Source organism: Rhagoletis pomonella, unplaced genomic scaffold (assembly GCF_013731165.1).
Source record: "Rhagoletis pomonella isolate Grant_MI unplaced genomic scaffold, Rhpom_1.0 Rhpom_scaffold_00002, whole genome shotgun sequence".
In the NCBI taxonomy this organism is placed as follows: domain Eukaryota; kingdom Metazoa; phylum Arthropoda; class Insecta; order Diptera; family Tephritidae; genus Rhagoletis; species Rhagoletis pomonella.
Genome location: NW_023458556.1, coordinates 27,516,619 through 27,536,039, shown reverse-complemented (window position 1 = coordinate 27,536,039; position 19,421 = coordinate 27,516,619). Strand labels below are relative to the sequence as shown.

The window sequence follows — 19,421 nt, the reverse complement described above, 5'->3', positions numbered from 1 at the left end:
CAAAATTACTTTTAAGGCGCAGCGAAGCACGCCGGGTATTCGCTAGTATGTATATAATATCATCGACATTTTTTAACATGTTTTTACAAGTATTTAAATATTTCAGTTGTGAGCGTGGGGATTATCTTGTATTTAAATTAGACTAATTCTGAAATTGTTAAAACCATGTTTTGCAATAAGCATTTATATATTTTTTAAGAAAAGAAAAAAGGAAACATAAAGCAACCACCACAATTCATTAGAAAAAGTGTTCTACAAACGAAAGAAATTTTTTCTGCAATACTACCTAATACGAGTATGTATGAGACGTTGTAAACATGGTAGATTGAGAATTATGACGGTAATCCAATCCTATCAAATCAAATCCGGTCTATTCTAATCGAATACAATCAAATGTGATCCAATTTAATCCAACCAAGTGGATGGAAAGCTTGCTAAAAAGAAAACCTAGGACGGCCTTTTTGCTCGGAGTCTTTTTCTAGATCCGGTTTTATGATAACAGCGACAAAAAAACACGCCATACTCTTCGACCATGTGGAACTCAGTCATATTCCTTTCAATTATATAGGCCTTTTTGTCGCAACTACCACAAACAGCGCGAGTAGAAAACCTCACTCAGACACTATGCCGTCCATTGTACTGTTTTCGTGTTACTTTAATTCTGTTTAGAATCTGCACTATGTATCTACGAATAAATTGAAGCTTAGAGTGTTCAGGAGTTTATCTCACAACCCACCGCTGCCAAAAGTATCATACCCAATCATCTACAAGAAAGTACCTTTTTGTCGACGCCTCCCAGCCATTGCTGAGTGAAATTTTAACACAGTTTTGGACGGTGGCTTCAATGACCGAAGGTGGAAATGCTAAGTATAACTCGTTGCGGAACGGACAGGCATTTTTCACTACCTCAAGTATCAATCATAGCCGTTAAATTTGACAAGCACCAAAACAAGGCGCCCTGAGGATAGCTCCTATGAACTTCGCACGGCACACATTGACTTCCTTTAGCTTGAATCCTAATCCGTTTAACAAGATTTCGATAGCTGATAGGCTTGTTGACCTCTACGTATAGACATTTTCGCATGGAGGACCTCAAGCTACATAGTAGGCATGCAGCCTTTGGGTCTACTCGGAGGGCTACTATGCACTTATCGCCATCATTGTATGAAGTAGTTTAGCGAGTACAAGCGACGCAGTCTTTTTCAAAGTCATCGACAAAAGTTCAGCATTGCAGTATTTTTGAATGCAATAGGAAAAATACCATCCGGACTAGCCGGCTTAAAGATATCAAAAGATTCAAAAATATATCTTTTATATGCGTCTTCAGAGTTACCGGAGTTAATGCAGTAAATCGTTTTAATCTCGAATCTGTGGTTCCCACATTCCATTCCCTTTCTATCGAGGATGAGTCCTTAAAAACACTTAAAGAGTCTCACTTGCTGTCTCAGGATTCAACGTGGCTTAGGACAATCACTAGCCTAGCTGTTTGACTCAATGCATCATTGCCGCTGCAGTATTCTTTGAACGAAACTCTCATCGGGAGCCATTAGCTTCTAATACTCTCTTTTTCCGCAGCGGTAGCGTTTCCAGACATTCTCAGCACTTTTTCTAATGAACCAGCTGAAAAGTTTCCTCCAAACACTTCTAAATTTCTGAACCTCTTTAATCCTCCAGGAAATAGTGGTGAAGTCAAAGCCTTAATCTTCCATAGTATCAAACACCACTTCCGCTATTACTTACAAATGTATTTGTAAAAAATTCTCACTACTGTCTGCAATATATTTTACACCAGCTGTCAACCAAGACAAACAACATTTGCATAGTCCAGCAATTCGGCTTTTAGCGGCTCAGCGGCTCACTTTTTGTTTGCCTACGAAATGGTCATGGAAAGTGACATTTGTGATATTCAGACTAAAATTCTCTAAAATGCATTGAATTCCTTTCATTCCGGCAACAGATGACGGAGGAGAGCAGCCGAAAGAGTCGCACTGACAGAGTGGCATGGCGATGGCTAGGCAGTGTAAATGACGACAAATTTGTGGCGGCTATGATGGCGTTTGGAGATTTGTTTCCACGGATGAAAGGCGCTATTGGGCAGCTGCAGAGGAGGTGGTTTAGAATCACTTTTTTTTTTTTTTTTATATGCACAAGTGTATCACTTGGCACTGTACTTTCAATTGCGTTTGTTTTTTGTTGTTGCCGCTGCAATTGCAATTTCGCCTCGCTATTGTTTTCCACTCAACAGCGATGATTTTATTGTTGTTGACAATCTCTTTTATTACTATCCTTTTTTTTTGTTTTTTTCTAAGTATACATATTTGTAAATGTTTTCACGGGTTATGTTGTGGTTGTTGTATTTATTGTTTGCTTTTCCTGTCAGCCGGCCGTGCCGAAATGATAACTCTTTTCATCTGTCAACTAAAAATATGAGTTCATAATAACGATTTCGCTTTGATGCCCTCAAGCGATTTTAGGTCAAATGTGAACAAAGCAAAATTCTTGTATATTTTAATGAATCTACACAACACAAAGTACTTACATATATGTAAATATTAACAATATTTTAGTAAATGGCGAATATTTCAAATTTAATTTAAAGTTTTTTATTACAAATTTTTTAGCAACGTACTATTTACTTGTGAAAATGGGTTGAAACTTAGATTAATAGTGTTCTCGTTTTTTAAGAAAAAATGTTGCCCTTTCTCTTTTGGTGTTCGATTCTAAAATAAAGGCATACGGTTAGAAAGTGTTGTGTTCGTTTCTTAAAAAGGCACACTCTTGTGAGGCAAAAGATGCACATTCTCTGCCCTTTGACGCTTTGTCAGATAGAGAGTATTGAATATAAGCCCTCGATATGTTCCTTTTGTGTTCTTCTCGCAAGCCCTCTTTTGAAGGTCTTCTTAAGCTCTACTGAATCATTCATTTCAACTCTGTACTAAATACATATGAAAGTATCTCAGCACTAACTTGAACTGGCACAAAGATGAATTGAGAAGCTATGGAATGAAACTAAAGCAATACTGCAAATCAAAATGTTCCGATTCGATCGAGTTCCATTCTTTTTCTAGCTTCAATAAAGTACGCCATTCGTTTTTATTCGATACTAAGTAAAGCCAATTGGAATGAAGTGCCCAACTGGTCTTGCCACCGCAGATGCTTTTTTCGTCGTCTGCTACCAGCATGACGATCCCGCTGTATACTTTCAGAGCGGGAGCGTTTCTGTAAATTCGTACGATATGGCCGAGCCAGCGGATCTGCTGTATTTTAATCCGCCGCACTATGTTTATATCGTTATAAAGCTCATAAAGTTCATCTCCCCAGCGCCAGTGGTACATATTCGTCGTCGCCAACGCGCAAGGACCCGGAAAATCTCGACTACTCCAATATCGCCCTATCGGATATTGTCTATTGCCTATACTTCAGCGCCATATACCAGCAGAGGTATGATGAATGCCCCATATAAGGTGATTTTTCTACGACGAGACTTTACTTCCCAATGTCTACTAGTTCAAAGTACAACTTGTTGGCAAATTTAATTTTAATCCTTATTCACATTTGCCAGCAGTTAAAACTGTGAGAGAAAACTTCATTTGGCACGCAAGTCTTTTTCAGGTGTATTTTTTCGTAGGCTTTGTATAAAAAAAATACAAAAAAGAAAAAAATGTATAAGGTTGGTTGAATGAATAGTCGTCCTAGTCAACAGTTCCGAGTCTATTCGATTTATGAGTATGATGCCTTACGTTGGACAGAAGGGGGAGTATAAAGGACTCAAAATGGAGAAAATTAGCCTATGGTTACAGAAGATATGGAATAAATTAACTGACGAAGACCTGCGTGCCAAATGAACTTTTCTCTCAAAGTTTATACTGCATGAAAATGTAAATAAGGAATTTAAAAAATAATTAATACAACTAAAGTAAAATCTGTTGTTTTTCTCGCGAAAAGTCGCCGGCCAACTTATTTTCTGATAAAGATTTTGGTCGTTCTACCTATTGGACCGGTTTTAAGCTGTTTTCATTCACGCATAAACTCAGGAGGCTTAGGAGTCTAGCGGTGATAATGCTGACGATCTGTTTTGTTGGTAGCTTTCCGACATTGAGCTTCTCCCGCATTGCTGGGTGCAAATTTTTTTGCTGCACAGGAAGCAACATGTAACTTGACGGCTACTAGACAGTTGTCGGAGTTGACGGTTGGTCCTCAAGGCGTGCATTCAACCAAAACAGTGGAAGTGTGCCATTGGTTTATCGTTGTTTGCGGATTTTTACATGGCAGCTTTGGTAAAACGTGGCAAGGCCCCTTGGATTTTCTACCTTTTCCTGGTCATTACATTTATTGGATGAACATGGCGTCTTCCGTTGTCTTCCCATGGACATGAAGCAGATTTTCCCAACACGGGGTTTGGCGTTATCAAAAGAAGTGGGAGTTTTGTATTTTTTTATGACCAGAAAAAAATCTCAACCTGTCTAACGTAGTACATTTAAAGATATGCTTCCATATTGAAGATGCGATACTAATAAAAACTCGGCCAAAATCGCTGAATGGCGCTTGTGTTCCTAAGTAGATTGGAAAAAGTTTCTGACGAAATAAATGTAGGAAAACATATCAGGAAGTACTATTTGGTTGTTTTTACTGTATTTATATTTTGACCACATCTTTTTATTTTAGTTCCTTTTCTTGTTATCCAAATTTATCAGCCAATGTACTGGCACTAATGCCATGTTTTACAGCAATTAAATTCAACGATAAAATAGTTCCAAGTGTTTCCGCAAAAAATCAAGTCAAAACTATTACGAAAATTTATTTCAGAATATTCATTTGTACTACCAACAATACTTTTAGTAAATGAGAGTAGCGGAAAGAGAGCAGAAGTTCGCGTGATCGCGCCATACAATCGGAAATTTCGACTTCCTGTGCGGGAATCACCAACATTTCCGCTACAAAAAAAGAAACAAACACCAAGCTGTAATAACTTTGCGCCATCGAAAGTTTGTAACGGATACTGCAAGTTAAATTTAACTACAGAAATTGGCTAACAAAACGACGTTAAACACCAAAATATTTGAATAAATTGTAGGGTTTCGAGTGGATGCATATGTATATACATATTTATGTATGTATGTATGTATGTACAGATGCAAATTGTATATGCTTTGTTAAATGAGGATATTTACAATTTAACGTAACATAAAGCCAATATTTTTAGTTTTCGTGGAGCCTTTTTTAAATATTTGTAATCAAAGATTAACAATTTTTTAAGTAAAACTTCTCAATCGCGTTTGGAGATATTTGCCTCACGTGAAGCCATATGGCGAATGAAGGGAACAGAAGACGAACGGCTACGTTGAGTAGCTTTCAGAGACCAAGTAAATATAAGAAACAAGATAAAGATACAGATAAAGATAAAGATAAAGATAAAGATAAAGATAAAGATGAAGATAAAGATAAAGATAAAGATAAAGATAAAGATAAAGATAAAGATAATGATAAAGACAAACGCAAAAGTTAGTTTAGGAACAAATAAAACATAAAAAGACACATCTGAATCCACCCTTGGATGTAATACATATCGCAGGATTAGAGCGAAAAGTTGTTAGATTCATTTTTTACTTAAAACCATGATACAAAAAACAAGGTAGTTCCATTGTCATTTTTTCGTCGCCATATTAACAACCTGACAATTAAGCAGATTGTGACATTTCGTGCTACCATACCCAATATCTAAAATCCTTCAAATTTTTTGTCGATTTAAAAATATTTTGTTCTTAGATGTACATTTTAAATTGTGTGAAATCAGTGTGAATTCAGTAGCGACGAAAACAAAGGGGGGTTAAGTGGTTAAACCTTACCTAAGCCGATCATAAAACTTGCGACGCAATTTCAGCTTATGCCTATGGGTCTTGGCGAGAATGTAATCCCTGAAGGTTTAGCTTAAAATGGTTCTCGGGATACACCTTGTGATCATGTTACTTTCCAGAAGGTGTCGCGCCCGTTTTCCTGTACATATTTCCGTTGGAAAAATAAATGCTTCCAGAGGTATCTATGCGTCACAAGAATTTTAGTTTATTTGGTTTATACCGCTAGCTTTCAATGGCTTCGATATCGTTTTCATATACCCCCATTTTTCATAGGTTTGGGATTGATTTCATTTACCTATATTCAAAGTTCTACGGTGGCACGCCGCATTTTCCAATAAATCCATACATATATCCATACAAAGTTCCAGGACTCTACCACAAATAATTCCAGAGATATGCACTATGAAAAATTCGATTTGTATGGGAGGTTCCACACTCCCTTTAAATATCGGGTTTGTTTTAGCCTATAACCATTCTTGGAAAATTTGTGTCCGAAATTTCCAAAAAATCGGTACAGCCGGTATGAGCATTGCGACTCCTCAAGCGAAATGAACTAATATATATATTAATACAACTATTTTCATTATAATCCCAAATTTAGGATATAAAATCTCCCACACCAAAAAACTTACAATTGGTTAACGCCGCTTCGATTTTTTTACAATTGAGCAATTGTCAAAAATCTGCATTTTAATCAAAAAGTTGTTTATTGAAACTACCTTCTTTTTTTGTATCATGCTTAAAACTAACATTTTGATACAAGAAGCAAGAAAATTAAAAAAAGTACACTTTTATGCAGTGAAACGAAAACTTGTTAAGTCCAAGAATGAACAAAAACTGCGATAAATTCAAATAATTGCAAAATGTTTCATTAATAGCGCAAATATGATTCTATCGAAGTTTTGCAAAATACATACTTGAAGAAAATGACTTCTGGCAGTTTTTGTTCTTGCCTGCAAAATTTGGACAACTGCACTTAAAAAATGTTCACGCTTAGTTAGCGATATATGAAATTCCTATTTCATATAAAAATATTATTTTAGATCCTTTATAAAAAAGCATTTTTACGCTGACATATTTACTCAAATTTTCCAGCTGTAACCCACCGACCAACATTTACAGGTTCAAAGTGAAACATTCAATTAACTAAAACCGACACAAATAAAGTTCAATTCCAGTGATTGACTTTTATGGCCTTGCTTGTTTATCCGTCCAAGAAATCGTCGCCATATCCATTTCCAAGCTACACATTCCATACATAGATATGCATGGATAAGTAATCGTATATATCTTTGACACATTCGACAGCTCGCATTGCAACAGTAAGTGAATCAAGGATATTTGCACAGAGATAAAAAAAAGCCAAGTAAAAGAAATAGCGGCACCGCAGATAGTGTCAATGATGTTTGTTTGTGTACTTTTTTTTGTACACTGAAACTTCCACTGAAAACTTCCTTACTATTTTTTGCTCCTACTTACATATATATATTGACAACAGTTTTATTGCATTCCCCTGATGATTTCTGTTGTCAGCAATGTCACTCGCTACCCGCAAACTGTGGAGAAGGTTAGCGAACACGAAAAGAGACGCGAGGGGAGAGTGGGGACATTTACATACATAAATGGAGTGAGTGCACTTCCTTTATGAGATTGCGCGTGTTTGATTTGCTTTTATTTGCTTTTTCTTTTTTTTACATTTTTTTCTTTGAGCTTTTACGGAAATCAAAGTCATTGTCAGTTCTTGGAATAGCTGCTTGGGTTACTGCTTAATATCTCAGCTCTGGTGTTTAAGTACCTACAAACGAAATTGTCGTATGACAGGCGAATACATAGACGAGCGGGTAAGACTCGCCTTTTCCTTCACTTTTTTGTGTATCATTTAAGCAATTGAATGCGTAGGCGTGGCAAACGTCGAGCGTCATGACACGACTTGACATGACAAGACATATCGATGATATGTCAAACGTCGAATGAGGCGATGATTTGGCAATACGTTTGATAACATAAGGTTATTTGCCGAAAGTGATTTATGTACACTCACGGCCAAAAGTATTTGCCCAGAGAAATTTTCGCAACAGATCGATGGCTGAGTGGACCTATCGACCTATCTCGGCAGCCCGTTCGAAAACGCCCTAACTTGGAAAACTTTTCAAGAACTTCCTACTTCAGAATTTGGATGAAGAACGCCCTATTTCAGAATTTTATTGAAAAACACCCTACCTCAGAATTTGATTGAAAAACCACCTATCTCAAACGCAAATACATTGAAAATGCGCTGAGATAGGGCTTTTTTGTATCGACAGCTGAAATAGGGTGTTTTTCAATAAAATTCTGAAATAGAGCGTTGTTGAAAATTTTTCTGAGATAAGGCGTTTTCGAACTGTCTGCCAAGATAGGTCGATCTCCCATCGATATGCAACACATTTTATTAAAATTTTTTTCATTTATTTTTTTTTATTAAAATATGGTTAATACTACAACAAAAAACATAAAAACGAAAAAGGCAACTGGTGATGTTTTTCGGTCTCGACCCAAACTGACAAACGATTTTTAAGGATCAATTAAAGTTCTGAGTGGGACCTTTTCGGCGACGTAAAGTTTTAAAAAATCGGTTATCTAATAAGAAAGTTGCCACAAAACGCGATTTAGATAGCTGTTAAAATTGTACACCCAAAATATTTACTCGACGAAAATGTACACCTTAATGTACATACATTTGTATGCACATTGGTGTCGCATTTATTTAGAGGCTAGTTTTTCGGTTCCCAAGCTAGGGCCGGTTAGCAAGGATTTGAGAAAGTAGGAAAAACCAACATATAATTTCAAAAAGATGAATTGCAAAGGGAGTGGAATTATTCTAAATAAGTTTTATTAAAAAAAAAAAAATTCAAAACAATTTAATTAAGTGCAATAAATTCAAACAAAAAGCATTACATGATTACAAACAGCATACAAAGAACTCAAGATCTCATTCGACCATTTTCATTTCTTCAAACAAATCTACTTGGACGTTCATTCTTCTCGTAACCAAAGTAGCCAATGTTTTTCAACTCATATTTTAGGGTTGGTGATGTGTCAACTGCCTTATACATTGCTTTCTCCAGCTCAGCATACTGGGCATGCGGAGGAAAGGGCATATCATCAAAGCTGCACATCAGCACATTGCCGCGTTCATTGCCGATTGCAAGGATTCTGCCACACAAGCTTAATCTGTGGGAGATATGCACATACATAGTTTACAAATAAGGAATCACTTGTAGCTGGATCATGAGTGCACATTTTTGTGGAAAATTTTGTTTTAGTAGGTACTCACTTGGCTATTGTCATAAAGGATGTGTCAAGCCTTTTTGATGATACCGGCGCTAACAAATCACGTCGCAAATCCCAAATATCGATAGTTTCGCGATTAAGGGATATGATCACAGTCGAATGAGTACGACTCCACATGGCACAATGCACTGGCGCAAAACGATCAGTAAGAGTTATCAGTGGCTGAAAAATGCCCTCTAGCCAAATGCGAATAGTCCTGGAAAAATGTGTCAAATTTGTATGTAATCATGAAATAAAGTGTAAAATTTAAGCTACAAAAATGTAAAACAAATGAAAGTTGCTCTTGCTTCTCAGTAGAATTCCCTTTATACTTGACTGTAGGTATCGTAAGATTAGGAATAGGTGGTGGTCCCAAACAGAAGCACACTTTGACCATACACATTGCGATATCACTACGAACAGAAACGTCTAAGCTATAGCGACCCACGCTTTGAGCCCTGAACGCAAGCTGCAAATGTCGGTCCGCGGAGAGCTCTTTAGAACAATGTAAAAAGTGCGATCCACTAAAGTCTCGAAACAACTGGACAGATCGAGAGAAGGTATTTAGATGACCCACCACATTCTGCTCTTAGCAGCTGCATAAATAAGGATCCGGTGTGACGCTTAGTTACCACACGTGAAAATTCACCAAATAGTGTACTCTCAATATACCCACTAGAATTGAGCGTTGCCTCTAGCAAGATCCTTTGACTGCCTACGGTCCATCCTTGGCCAGAAAGACCATTCGGTTACACATATCATTGTTTTCGCCCGCCGTTTGTTGTGCTATCTCTTACTGTCTTAAAGAGCACCATTAGCGAGCTCGCCCAAGGCATTGGTTCCGCTGGGCTATCAGAGTAGATATTTACTTTCCTGGTCGACATCGCGCAAATTAGCAGTCACCAACTTTTGCTCTAAGCTTCGGCCCAGCGGCGTAAAAGTTCACCGGCGCCACCTTACATCACTGCCTCCCGTAAAATCATCGCCATAGGGGATGTTATGCTAAGCGCGAGGTTAAGGCACATAGTGGGAATCCCCAATGAGGGCGGTCCAAACTCTCACTAATCGACTCCTTCCTCATTGTAAGGTGCGAACTATATCTTCCTGGCAATAATCAAGCGAAATATGCCAGAATAAAGCCTCCCATTGAGGAAAGTAGAGTCGCGAGTGGTATCTTATGCTTCTAGTGAACAAGATGAGTTCCCCTTCCTAGAATTTACAGCGAGTTCACTGTTCCCAGACCACTTTTTCTCCCGGTTTGAAAGCCTTTTACATATGACCATGAATGGTATGGTGGGAATTGACCCCTTACTAAAAGCTCAATGTCATCCGCAGGTATAATTACCCGGCAACTTTTGGTCACCAGCCCTTCGTAGACAATCACAGTGGAAAGAAGTAGCGAGAGGCGACACGTTGCGGCATAGTCCTGTTTACCCTACGCTGTATGGTAGCACCACCTCAAGAACAGTTCACACAGTGATGTCTGTCATCCCCACGATCTCGATCGGCCTGGGGTTGGAGCACACATTTAGAGTTCTTAATAGGCAAAGACGAGGAATTAATTTCTAGATGTTCAAATCAATCAGCCTTCAGCAAAACCGAACACTGGCCTGGTGGATATACGAGCTTTTTTGGGTATTTCGTAACCTTGAACCGTTCTTTAAGTCCTCTTGGACAACGCAACTTGTCACACTTCAGACTGTTTTGAAACTAGTTAGGTAAAATGCCTCCCGAGTTCTGCTGACCTGAATGGCTGAAAAGGGTATATTCTCCAAGCAAGGTGACAACATTGAGTTGATGTGAGTACAAACGCGACGTCTATTGCAGTACGGTACGTAAAGTTTGACTATATCGACACTAAAGATTTTTTTTTTCAACAAAATTACAATTTTTTTAATAGTGTCTATTCTGGTGGTTGGTATATTTGAGCTACCTAACTGCAAATGTCAAAAACTGTTAACAACTTTAATTACTGAATCTCTTCATCCACGTGTTTCCACAAACTTACCAGTCATTGCCGCAGGTTAGAAAAAGTTTCGGTGACCATAGTGAAAAGTCCATGTGATTAACTGAGCTTTCATGTACCTGCAACGCATCGAGATATTGATGAGTGTGGTTGAGCGAACACATTTGAATGCAACCTTCATCGGTGAGTATGAAATATAGATCTTTAACCATCGGATGCATAACCAGACTTAGTCCACATGGATGCCGATTCGATTCGTAGTTATCATTCAGAGTGACATTAACCGAACGCTTTTGCAAACCCTCCGGTTGACCTTCAATACGTATTAACTCCATCTGCCGCATACCCAACAGATACGGGCTCGGAATTATGCGAAACTTTGCCACTTTACCATCGCGTGTCAACGCCAAGAACGGATCTATTTCCGCGCTTTCATCCTGCGGCTGACTAATCCATTGAATGGCTGTCACCGGTTCGGAGCTTAATAAAACATTGCGTTGTGAAACGGCAACTGGCGGCCCACCGAGTTTCGTTATGTTCCGCACCTGTACAGTGCCGTCATACAGACCGATCGCAATAAGAAAAGGCATAAATGGTGAGAATTCCAAAGATGTTACCGGCACCGGGTAGTCGTAAGTGCGTTCGGGGTTTTGTGGATTCTTCATACTCCAAATGCAAACATTGCCATTGTTCACTGTCACTTTTGCCGAATGCGAATAGAAGCCGTATGCGACAGCTATCAGATCACCATTGCCATAACAGAAACTTATGGCTGCTATTGCTTTACGCTTTTTCTGCAGAAATCGACTTGGTTCGAAGACAGGCTGTACTAAGCGGTATAACAGATTCAGCGTATACTTGTAATTGGCAACTCTATCCATTTTGTCGACTGTTATCATGTTACGATAGCGACGTTGTTCTTGATGATAACAATTGCTGGCCAATATGCGTTCCAACACCATGGCAGCATAGGCGAAATTCGGATTCTTGGCGATGGCGTCCAATTTGCTCGCATCAAGCGATAGATGTTTATACTGGCAAGACGCTTTGTATTGCAGCAATTTCTGATAGGTGTCGAACATTTCGAAAAAGGACACATACGCATCTTTTTCGTTGCTTTTTTTGACGACTGTATTTACGTTGCGTGTCTTTGTTAGTAAATACTTTGTTTGCGTTTCGGCTTCGGAACGACGTCGAACTTTTCCTCTACCCATAGTGAGATAATCGTAGATACGATTGTCATGCTCTACAGTCTCAGCCTCTTCGCTGCCCTTTACCACAGCCCAGCTGCTTTGCTCGAAGAGTAAAATCTCTTCAGTTTTACGCAAACTCACTTTAATAAATGGTAGCTTATAAGTTTGTGCTTCAGGTACTAAACTCAAAATAGAGTGTTCATCCAAGTCTCGGCCAATGAAATACATGCTGCCTATCTGCAGGGTAAGAGCGATTACATACAATACCCAAAGAAATAAAAATGCTTTAAAAACTAGTTATTTCAAAAATCTTTATAAGCAATGTCCAAAAAATGCTTATCATAACTAAGGATGAATCGATACAAGTAAATTAAAGTACATACTCGATACTTTTCGCAATTCAGCAAGTATTTTTGTACTCGATGCTTTTTACTTCGATCCAAGTAGGTATCAAAAAAAAAGTACTTGTATCGGAAGCGCAAAACCTATTATGCTTCAGCATCTTCTTTGAAAAGCAACCCATTAGAGGAATGGGAAGATAAGCGCACTATATTTCCGCAGCTATATAAGCAACCCCGTCTATATATAACTTTTGTTGGCTCATCTGTCCCTCGCGAGAGGCTTTTCTCAAAAACAGGTACAACTATATCAAAATCTCCAAACCGCCTTTCAGGAAAACACTTGGAAAAGTTGATGTTTTTGGGAAATATAACAAAAAAGAAGTTCTTTTCTTAAACTTATTTTATATGAAAAAACTTTATCTATTAATCTTGTAAAAATATATTTTATTGTTTTTGAAATGAAATACTATAGAAAAATAATTGTTGTCTTAAATTTTTGTATGAAAAAATATTAAAAGATAAACAATCTTGTAAAAATTCATATTTTTTGTGAAAAAACCACAATAACTCTGGAAAATATGCAAAATCGTAGTTATATGTACAAGTACTCGATACTTTTCCGATACTGAGTAGGTATCGATACCTTACTGATTTGATTAATACCTTGATGGCATCGATTTATCCCTAATCATAACTACACTAACATATTTACAAGTTTTGACTATTTATAATATTTATTTTTTAATTACAATAATTTTGTTATAAAGCCTTAGTTTACTCTTCAAAAAAAAACCGTATAAAGCCAAGTTTTAATCTTTGACCAATATTAAAAAAAAATGAACAAACTTGCAAAACTTTCGAGGTTTTTAATTAGACTTCTTGGAAATATCAAAAGTTCGAAACTGTTTTAGAGACCCTAAACTAACTAACTAGAAAAAATAGTTGAAAAGAGGATTGCGATACACAGGTCTTAGCGATATATGTATAGACCGCTTGAAAAAAAAAACAAGAATAAATTCTCTGAGAAGGTTCACATCCAAGCATTTGGAACCCTGAATAGGGAGCTCCCAAAATCCAAGTGAGCACATTCTTCAAGCAAATAAGGCAAGCGGAAATCAGACAATCCAATATTGTAAGGTTAATAAAGCCATATCTAATGAGACCATCGTACAAGGCCCTATTAAAATGGAAAACGGAATAGACAAGAATCTCTAGAGGCGTTACTCAGTGCAACTTCCTCACAGGAATCCCAGGCCACATACTGATGGAATCCGAAGGATCGGATCTGACTGTCGGAGGTTTCCTAGCTACGGAAATGATACAATTAGCGCTAAGTACCAAATACGAATTTAAATCACTGTTCTAGAAGCAAGAATAAATATTTCGGAATGATAAGACTTTTTGAAGGCTGAATTGACCTTAACCTAAGTATATGAAAAAAATCTTGGAGAACTGCAGGGGTGGTCTTCCTGCCAATAGCCAATGTATCCAAAAGATCAAGGGTCTATCAGTCTAACTTCTTTCGACACTGCTCTGCACAATTCCGTTGGACGGCATTAAGCAGCCATGCAAAATGGGGAATAGGTTACAGTTACAGCAGGAGAGTTTAACAATATATTGAAGCAAGCTTTAAAAGCTTGGCTGCCACGGCAGGGGTGCACACCGTTCCGAGGAAATGGACGTTTCATGTTATCATCAACAACAATTTGATGACCCTCAGCGCTGTGGAGAGCCATATCCTGACGGCCATCAGCAACTGGCCAATGGAAGTAGGACTGAGTTCGGTAAGAAATGCAATATTCTAGTCTGCAGCTCCTAAACTAGGGAAGACCACTGTACAACTAAAGCCAAGCGCTAAGTACCTTGGAATCATCCTGGACATCAAACAGTAGTGTAAAATCAATTTTCTCTTTTAAGAGAATGTTGGAATGCGCTTGAAAGCTTTCGCCTGCTTAGCTATATTATCCCGATCCTGCGTTTCGAAAGACCTGCTGGAACTTCCATAGCGGTTGATGGTTGACGAAGGGATGTGAATATGCTAAATGATACAACGAATATAAACACTTACAATTCCAAAATGGACAAAAGAATAGAACTACAGTTTACTGCCGAAAATTTGCAGGTCATTTAAGCTATCGAACCATTGTAATATACACATTTACTTATTTTCGCAGTCAGGTAATCGTTAAGTAAGTAAGCAATAAGAAGGTTATCGCTGGCAGTGACACGAAGGCCTTGAATGTAATAACAGAGCGGACAAGCTAGCCAAAGAGAACCCTTTTCTACACTATCAATCAGCCACAGGCGTGCACTGTTTAAAGCTATGTAGTATGTACTTCAATAAATACTTAGCTGCGTTAATACATACCGCTTGAATGATATCATCTAGCGACCATTTAAGTCCGAGAACCAAACGAGCATTGGACTTGCCTCTTATAGAGCTGATGCTAGTTCTTTTGACACTGGAGCCAGTACTTCCAATGCTACGCTTTTCAGCGATTTCCGATACATAGCGCTCGACATAGCGATGTAGATAGCGGACTTTTTCCAGCTCAAACGACTCATTTTCCATAAACTTTGGCGTCACGTCCTTACTTTTGCCATCAACAAAGTCGAATATAGACAAAGAATTGCGCTGATTAATTGCATAGTCGATCTCTTTGTTGAACGTGATGATGTAGGTGATCCGTGAAATGTGGGCACTTTTCTTCTTATTACCCATCTATGGACATAAGTATGTAAGAGCATATCCTTTATGTAGAAACAAGTTTGCGCCATAGGTAATTCTATACATACAGCTCTGCGAGACATTGTTAATCTTGCGTTTCGTTGGAAAAAAAAGTGCAATCAAAGAAGAAAGACGTTTTCTTTAAATTTATTAAATATACAAACGTTTGTTTGAATGCCTTTGAAGTTTTTGTAAGCGCAAATAAACGATATTCCATTATTTTCTAAATACTGGAAAGTAGCAAACAAGACGAATTCATATAAGGTGGTGTTACCAGATCAGTTGACTTTTCGCCTCGGTGGTTTTTTCGTTTGTATCTGGATATTGATAAATTGGTTAGTCTTAGGTCCGATAGCGCGTGCGTGTTTTTCTTTTTGGGTATGAATGACAAAATCTATCACCAGGGAATTGGTAGAAAGTTATTGAAGAAACGCAGTGTTCCCAAAAAGATACGAATTTACTCATCAGAGCAACCAAGGAAGCATCGAATGCCTAATCCTGTCAGCGTGGGATTTTAACCCGAACTGAAAATCCGACCGTGTAAGTATAAATAAATCCCTCTGCACTGCAGTTAGGCATTTTGTCGGGAGCTAGTTTGCAGTCCTGATAATAACACCCACCCTATTCGGTTTTGTTTGTACCCACCCGAAAAAGTCCCGTACGGGCCCTCTGCGGTTAGCTTCTTCTCGCCTTTACCACTGGCGTATCTCTACAAGGGCCATAATTGCTACATTGCAAGCATATTTTAAGCGGAACATGATGTCATTTAGGTTGTCTGGTCGCAGTGGATCATCAATAAACATGGGCAAACAAACATGACGTGTTTTGCATTTTCCCCATCTTGAACCCTTGAGCATAGAGGAGCGTCTTCTAGGACGAAACGTTGCAAAAATAGCCTAACGCTATTTTTAGCGTCGTACCTATAAACATTCCATATGAGGCTGTCCGCTGGTTTACCCTTCAACCACACGCCGAACGAACACTCAGCATTTGCAGGAATTCTGCAGCGTATTCTTGACAGAGATGGCTGCTGTTAAGGGGGCTACGCAAGATGGTAAATATCAGTTTTGATAGACAAGCGAAAATTAGGGCACTGGGACTGCTTATGCTATATTCGATACCGGCCGTAGAATGCCAGCAGTGCACTCTGACCAGTGATTTAGGTCTCAAACCACATTCACGTATAATTGATGAATTCGTTATGCAGGGGACCCTTGAGGTATTTCTACTGAGATGGCGGACATAGGAATGCCTGTAGTAACCTGTTAACTGCTACTGGACCGGAGTTAAGCTCAGCATCGGTCCTTCCGATCGCTAGTCGGAGCTACTGCATATATCTAGGCGCCAACAACCGGTGTTGATAGGTATCCTTGCCGGGAATTGCAGGTTTATGGAAGATGACTAGGTGGAATTATTTCAGCATTTTCTTTTCAGCTGCCTGCTTTAGTAAGGCAAAGAAGAAAACTTCGGACCTTTTTTCATCAACATTTCTGAGGAACTTATTGGAGTGAACAGCAGAGGCTTGCAGGTATGGTAACACAATGGAAAATACAATATATTTGTGGGAGAGCAGATCAAAGAGCTGCCTTTTAACCTAATGCTGGTACCCAAACAAACAAGTTTAAACCATTTCTGTTGCCTCATATATTTTACCAGCTTTTAATTAGGAATATATAAATATATTATCTTTACAGATCTAGTTTTCGAGTTATACGTTGAAATCAAAAATTGGGTATTTAAGGAAAAATTATTTCAATCAAAATAAGTTAAACGTTAATTTCTAAAAAAACGTCGCTTCAATGAATTCCTCTTTTGTGTTTTCATTGATTTCTTTAAAGTTTATTTCGCTCACCCTTCTGCCCCACAGCTTTGGGGTTTTTTTTTGCCTAAAAATAGCTTCCCTGCAAACCAAAGTTCCCGAAATCTTAAGGAAATCGTTAGGAGTATCTCATTTCTGTAACGATTTTTTTACGAATTTTCAAAGAAAATTATATGAAGTGGTTGACACGGACTCGTAAAGAAATTTCTGTACGAAAAATAAAGAAAATTCTGGAAAAATTCTGAAAGATATTCTTCACATAGCACCATTATTTTCGTTGCTTCACAGATTTTCTTCCGAAAGTTCGTAAAAGAATGGAAGTGTGCGTAATTTATTTCATTTTAGAAAATTCGGCAAAAAATCGAATTAAATCTTAACGAATTCTTTAAAATTTCTTTACAATGGAGAATACTCTGAAAATATGGTTTGCAGGGTTGGCAGTGTACTCTGCGCCAGTTTCAAGCTGAAATACTACAATAATAAAAAAAAAATCTTAGTGGATAAGCGCTGCAATAAGCAACCAGCAAACAGTAACAGCAAACGTCAACAATCAGCTAAGCATAGTTAAGCCAGAAACTGAGCTGCCAAAATGCACTTTAAGCAATTCACCCAGCTAAAGTAAACACAATTTCGTGTTGGTAAAGCGTTGCGGATTTTCGCGTTATCGGGTGGAAAGCTTACTGAAATTCTTTTTTTTTTTCAAAGACGTCACAAGCTTAAAATTGCGTGGCATAAAATATGGCAAACCCAAAGCTTTACATACACAATTTCTGTACTAAAATATTCTTCGTTTAAGCAAGACAAATTTTGTTTGCATTGTTAAAATCACATCTTATGTACAGTACCGGCCATATCTATCAGAAAATTGTGGGTTTACTAAAATATGAAAAATTACAGACATCCCCTAAGTGTGACTACTCATACGTGTGAGCAAATTGAAAGCAATTTTTTGAACTTATGGACGCAAAGTATTGCTTGTTTTTTTTCTTAACTTACGATCAAGAACTTGTTTCCAAGTTGCAATATACTCACACTCGCACTTTTACAACTTGATAGTCAAGTCAAACAGGCTTATCCCATTTATTGTGTTCCAGTGCTCCAGAATTTCGTCACATTTTATGTCAGTTAAATCTGTGTACGGGAACGAGGCGAGAAGTTTAAGTTGCTTCCTTGACGACGACATCTTGAAACAAAAATTGACTATCCAGTTGCGTGCAGCTTACGTCACAGCTGATAATTCAAATGAATTTTGATGAGCAGTATGTGTGATCAACTTGAAAGCGAATTCTTGATCGTGTAACGGCACAGTTGTACTGCTGAAGAAAAACAAGTTTGTAGTTGCCAGATCCTGCCGCTGATTTTTATAGTTTTTTCGAAACCGATGGGAACCGGTTCCTGTGCTTGAAACGGTTTCAATTTCGTTCTAGTCATGTCAAAATAACTGTTACGGTTTCGATTTCGGTTTCGGTTTAGCACCGTGAAAGCACACTCATCATGCCCATCTGACCAGGTGGCTCTTAGAGTTTTCGAGAGAGGCTCTGAGTAAGATTTACGGACCTTTGCGTTGTATAAGCTTTACAATGACATAGTGCAGATAAATAAAATCAAAAATTATTCAACGCTTGTGGTTGATGATTAAGAGGGAGGAGATCCATTGAAGAGTTACACTTGCCAGCAGGTGGTACTTTGAGCTCGACAGGCCATCGAAATGTAGAACCTTCTTCTAACATGCAGCACTCGCACTCTATAAAACTCTAAACATACTTTCTATGTGGCACAAAAACGTGGACGCGAGTTCTATGGCCCTGCTATCGGGGTACCGAAGGAGACGGAATGACGAACAATGCTGAGTTTGAGGGCATTTACTTAATAATTGATCTATGCGTGTATGTATAAGGATTCGATAAACATACCATTAAAAATATCGATAACGTATATGAGAACGAACAGAGGAATAATGCATCGGAAAATTTACGAACATATACATTAGGGTGGCCCTTAAAAAAATCAAATGAACGATATTTTTCCAGTCTCACCGCCTCAATCGGTAATACCACGGTCAGAGATATAACGTATAAATTTTGGTCTCGATTGGAGTCGGTTAAGGCGAGTCGCAAATGGGGCCAAAGGTCAGATGCCTCTATGAAGACTCAAAGAACTAAATTTTTTTTATTTAATACTCAAAATCGATACTACAAAGTCGTAGATAT

At 38.1% G+C, this 19,421-nt stretch overlaps 2 protein-coding genes across 4 annotated transcripts in view; both read right to left on the bottom strand.

Annotated features, from left to right (window-relative positions):
- The window catches only part of LOC118733374 (protein misato), a 434,582-nt gene that overhangs the window by 132,175 nt on the left and 282,986 nt on the right, over positions 1-19,421 (bottom strand). The window lies entirely within an intron of this gene.
- LOC118734517 (WD repeat-containing protein 78-like) lies at positions 8,846-15,417 on the bottom strand. The gene is made up of 4 exons (XM_036464236.1): positions 15,033-15,417; positions 11,173-12,560; positions 9,169-9,381; positions 8,846-9,065 (listed from the first exon to the last, which is right to left on the bottom strand). Exons 1-4 carry the CDS (start codon positions 15,384-15,386, stop codon positions 8,846-8,848), a joined length of 2,175 nt encoding a protein of 724 aa, XP_036320129.1. The 5' UTR covers positions 15,387-15,417.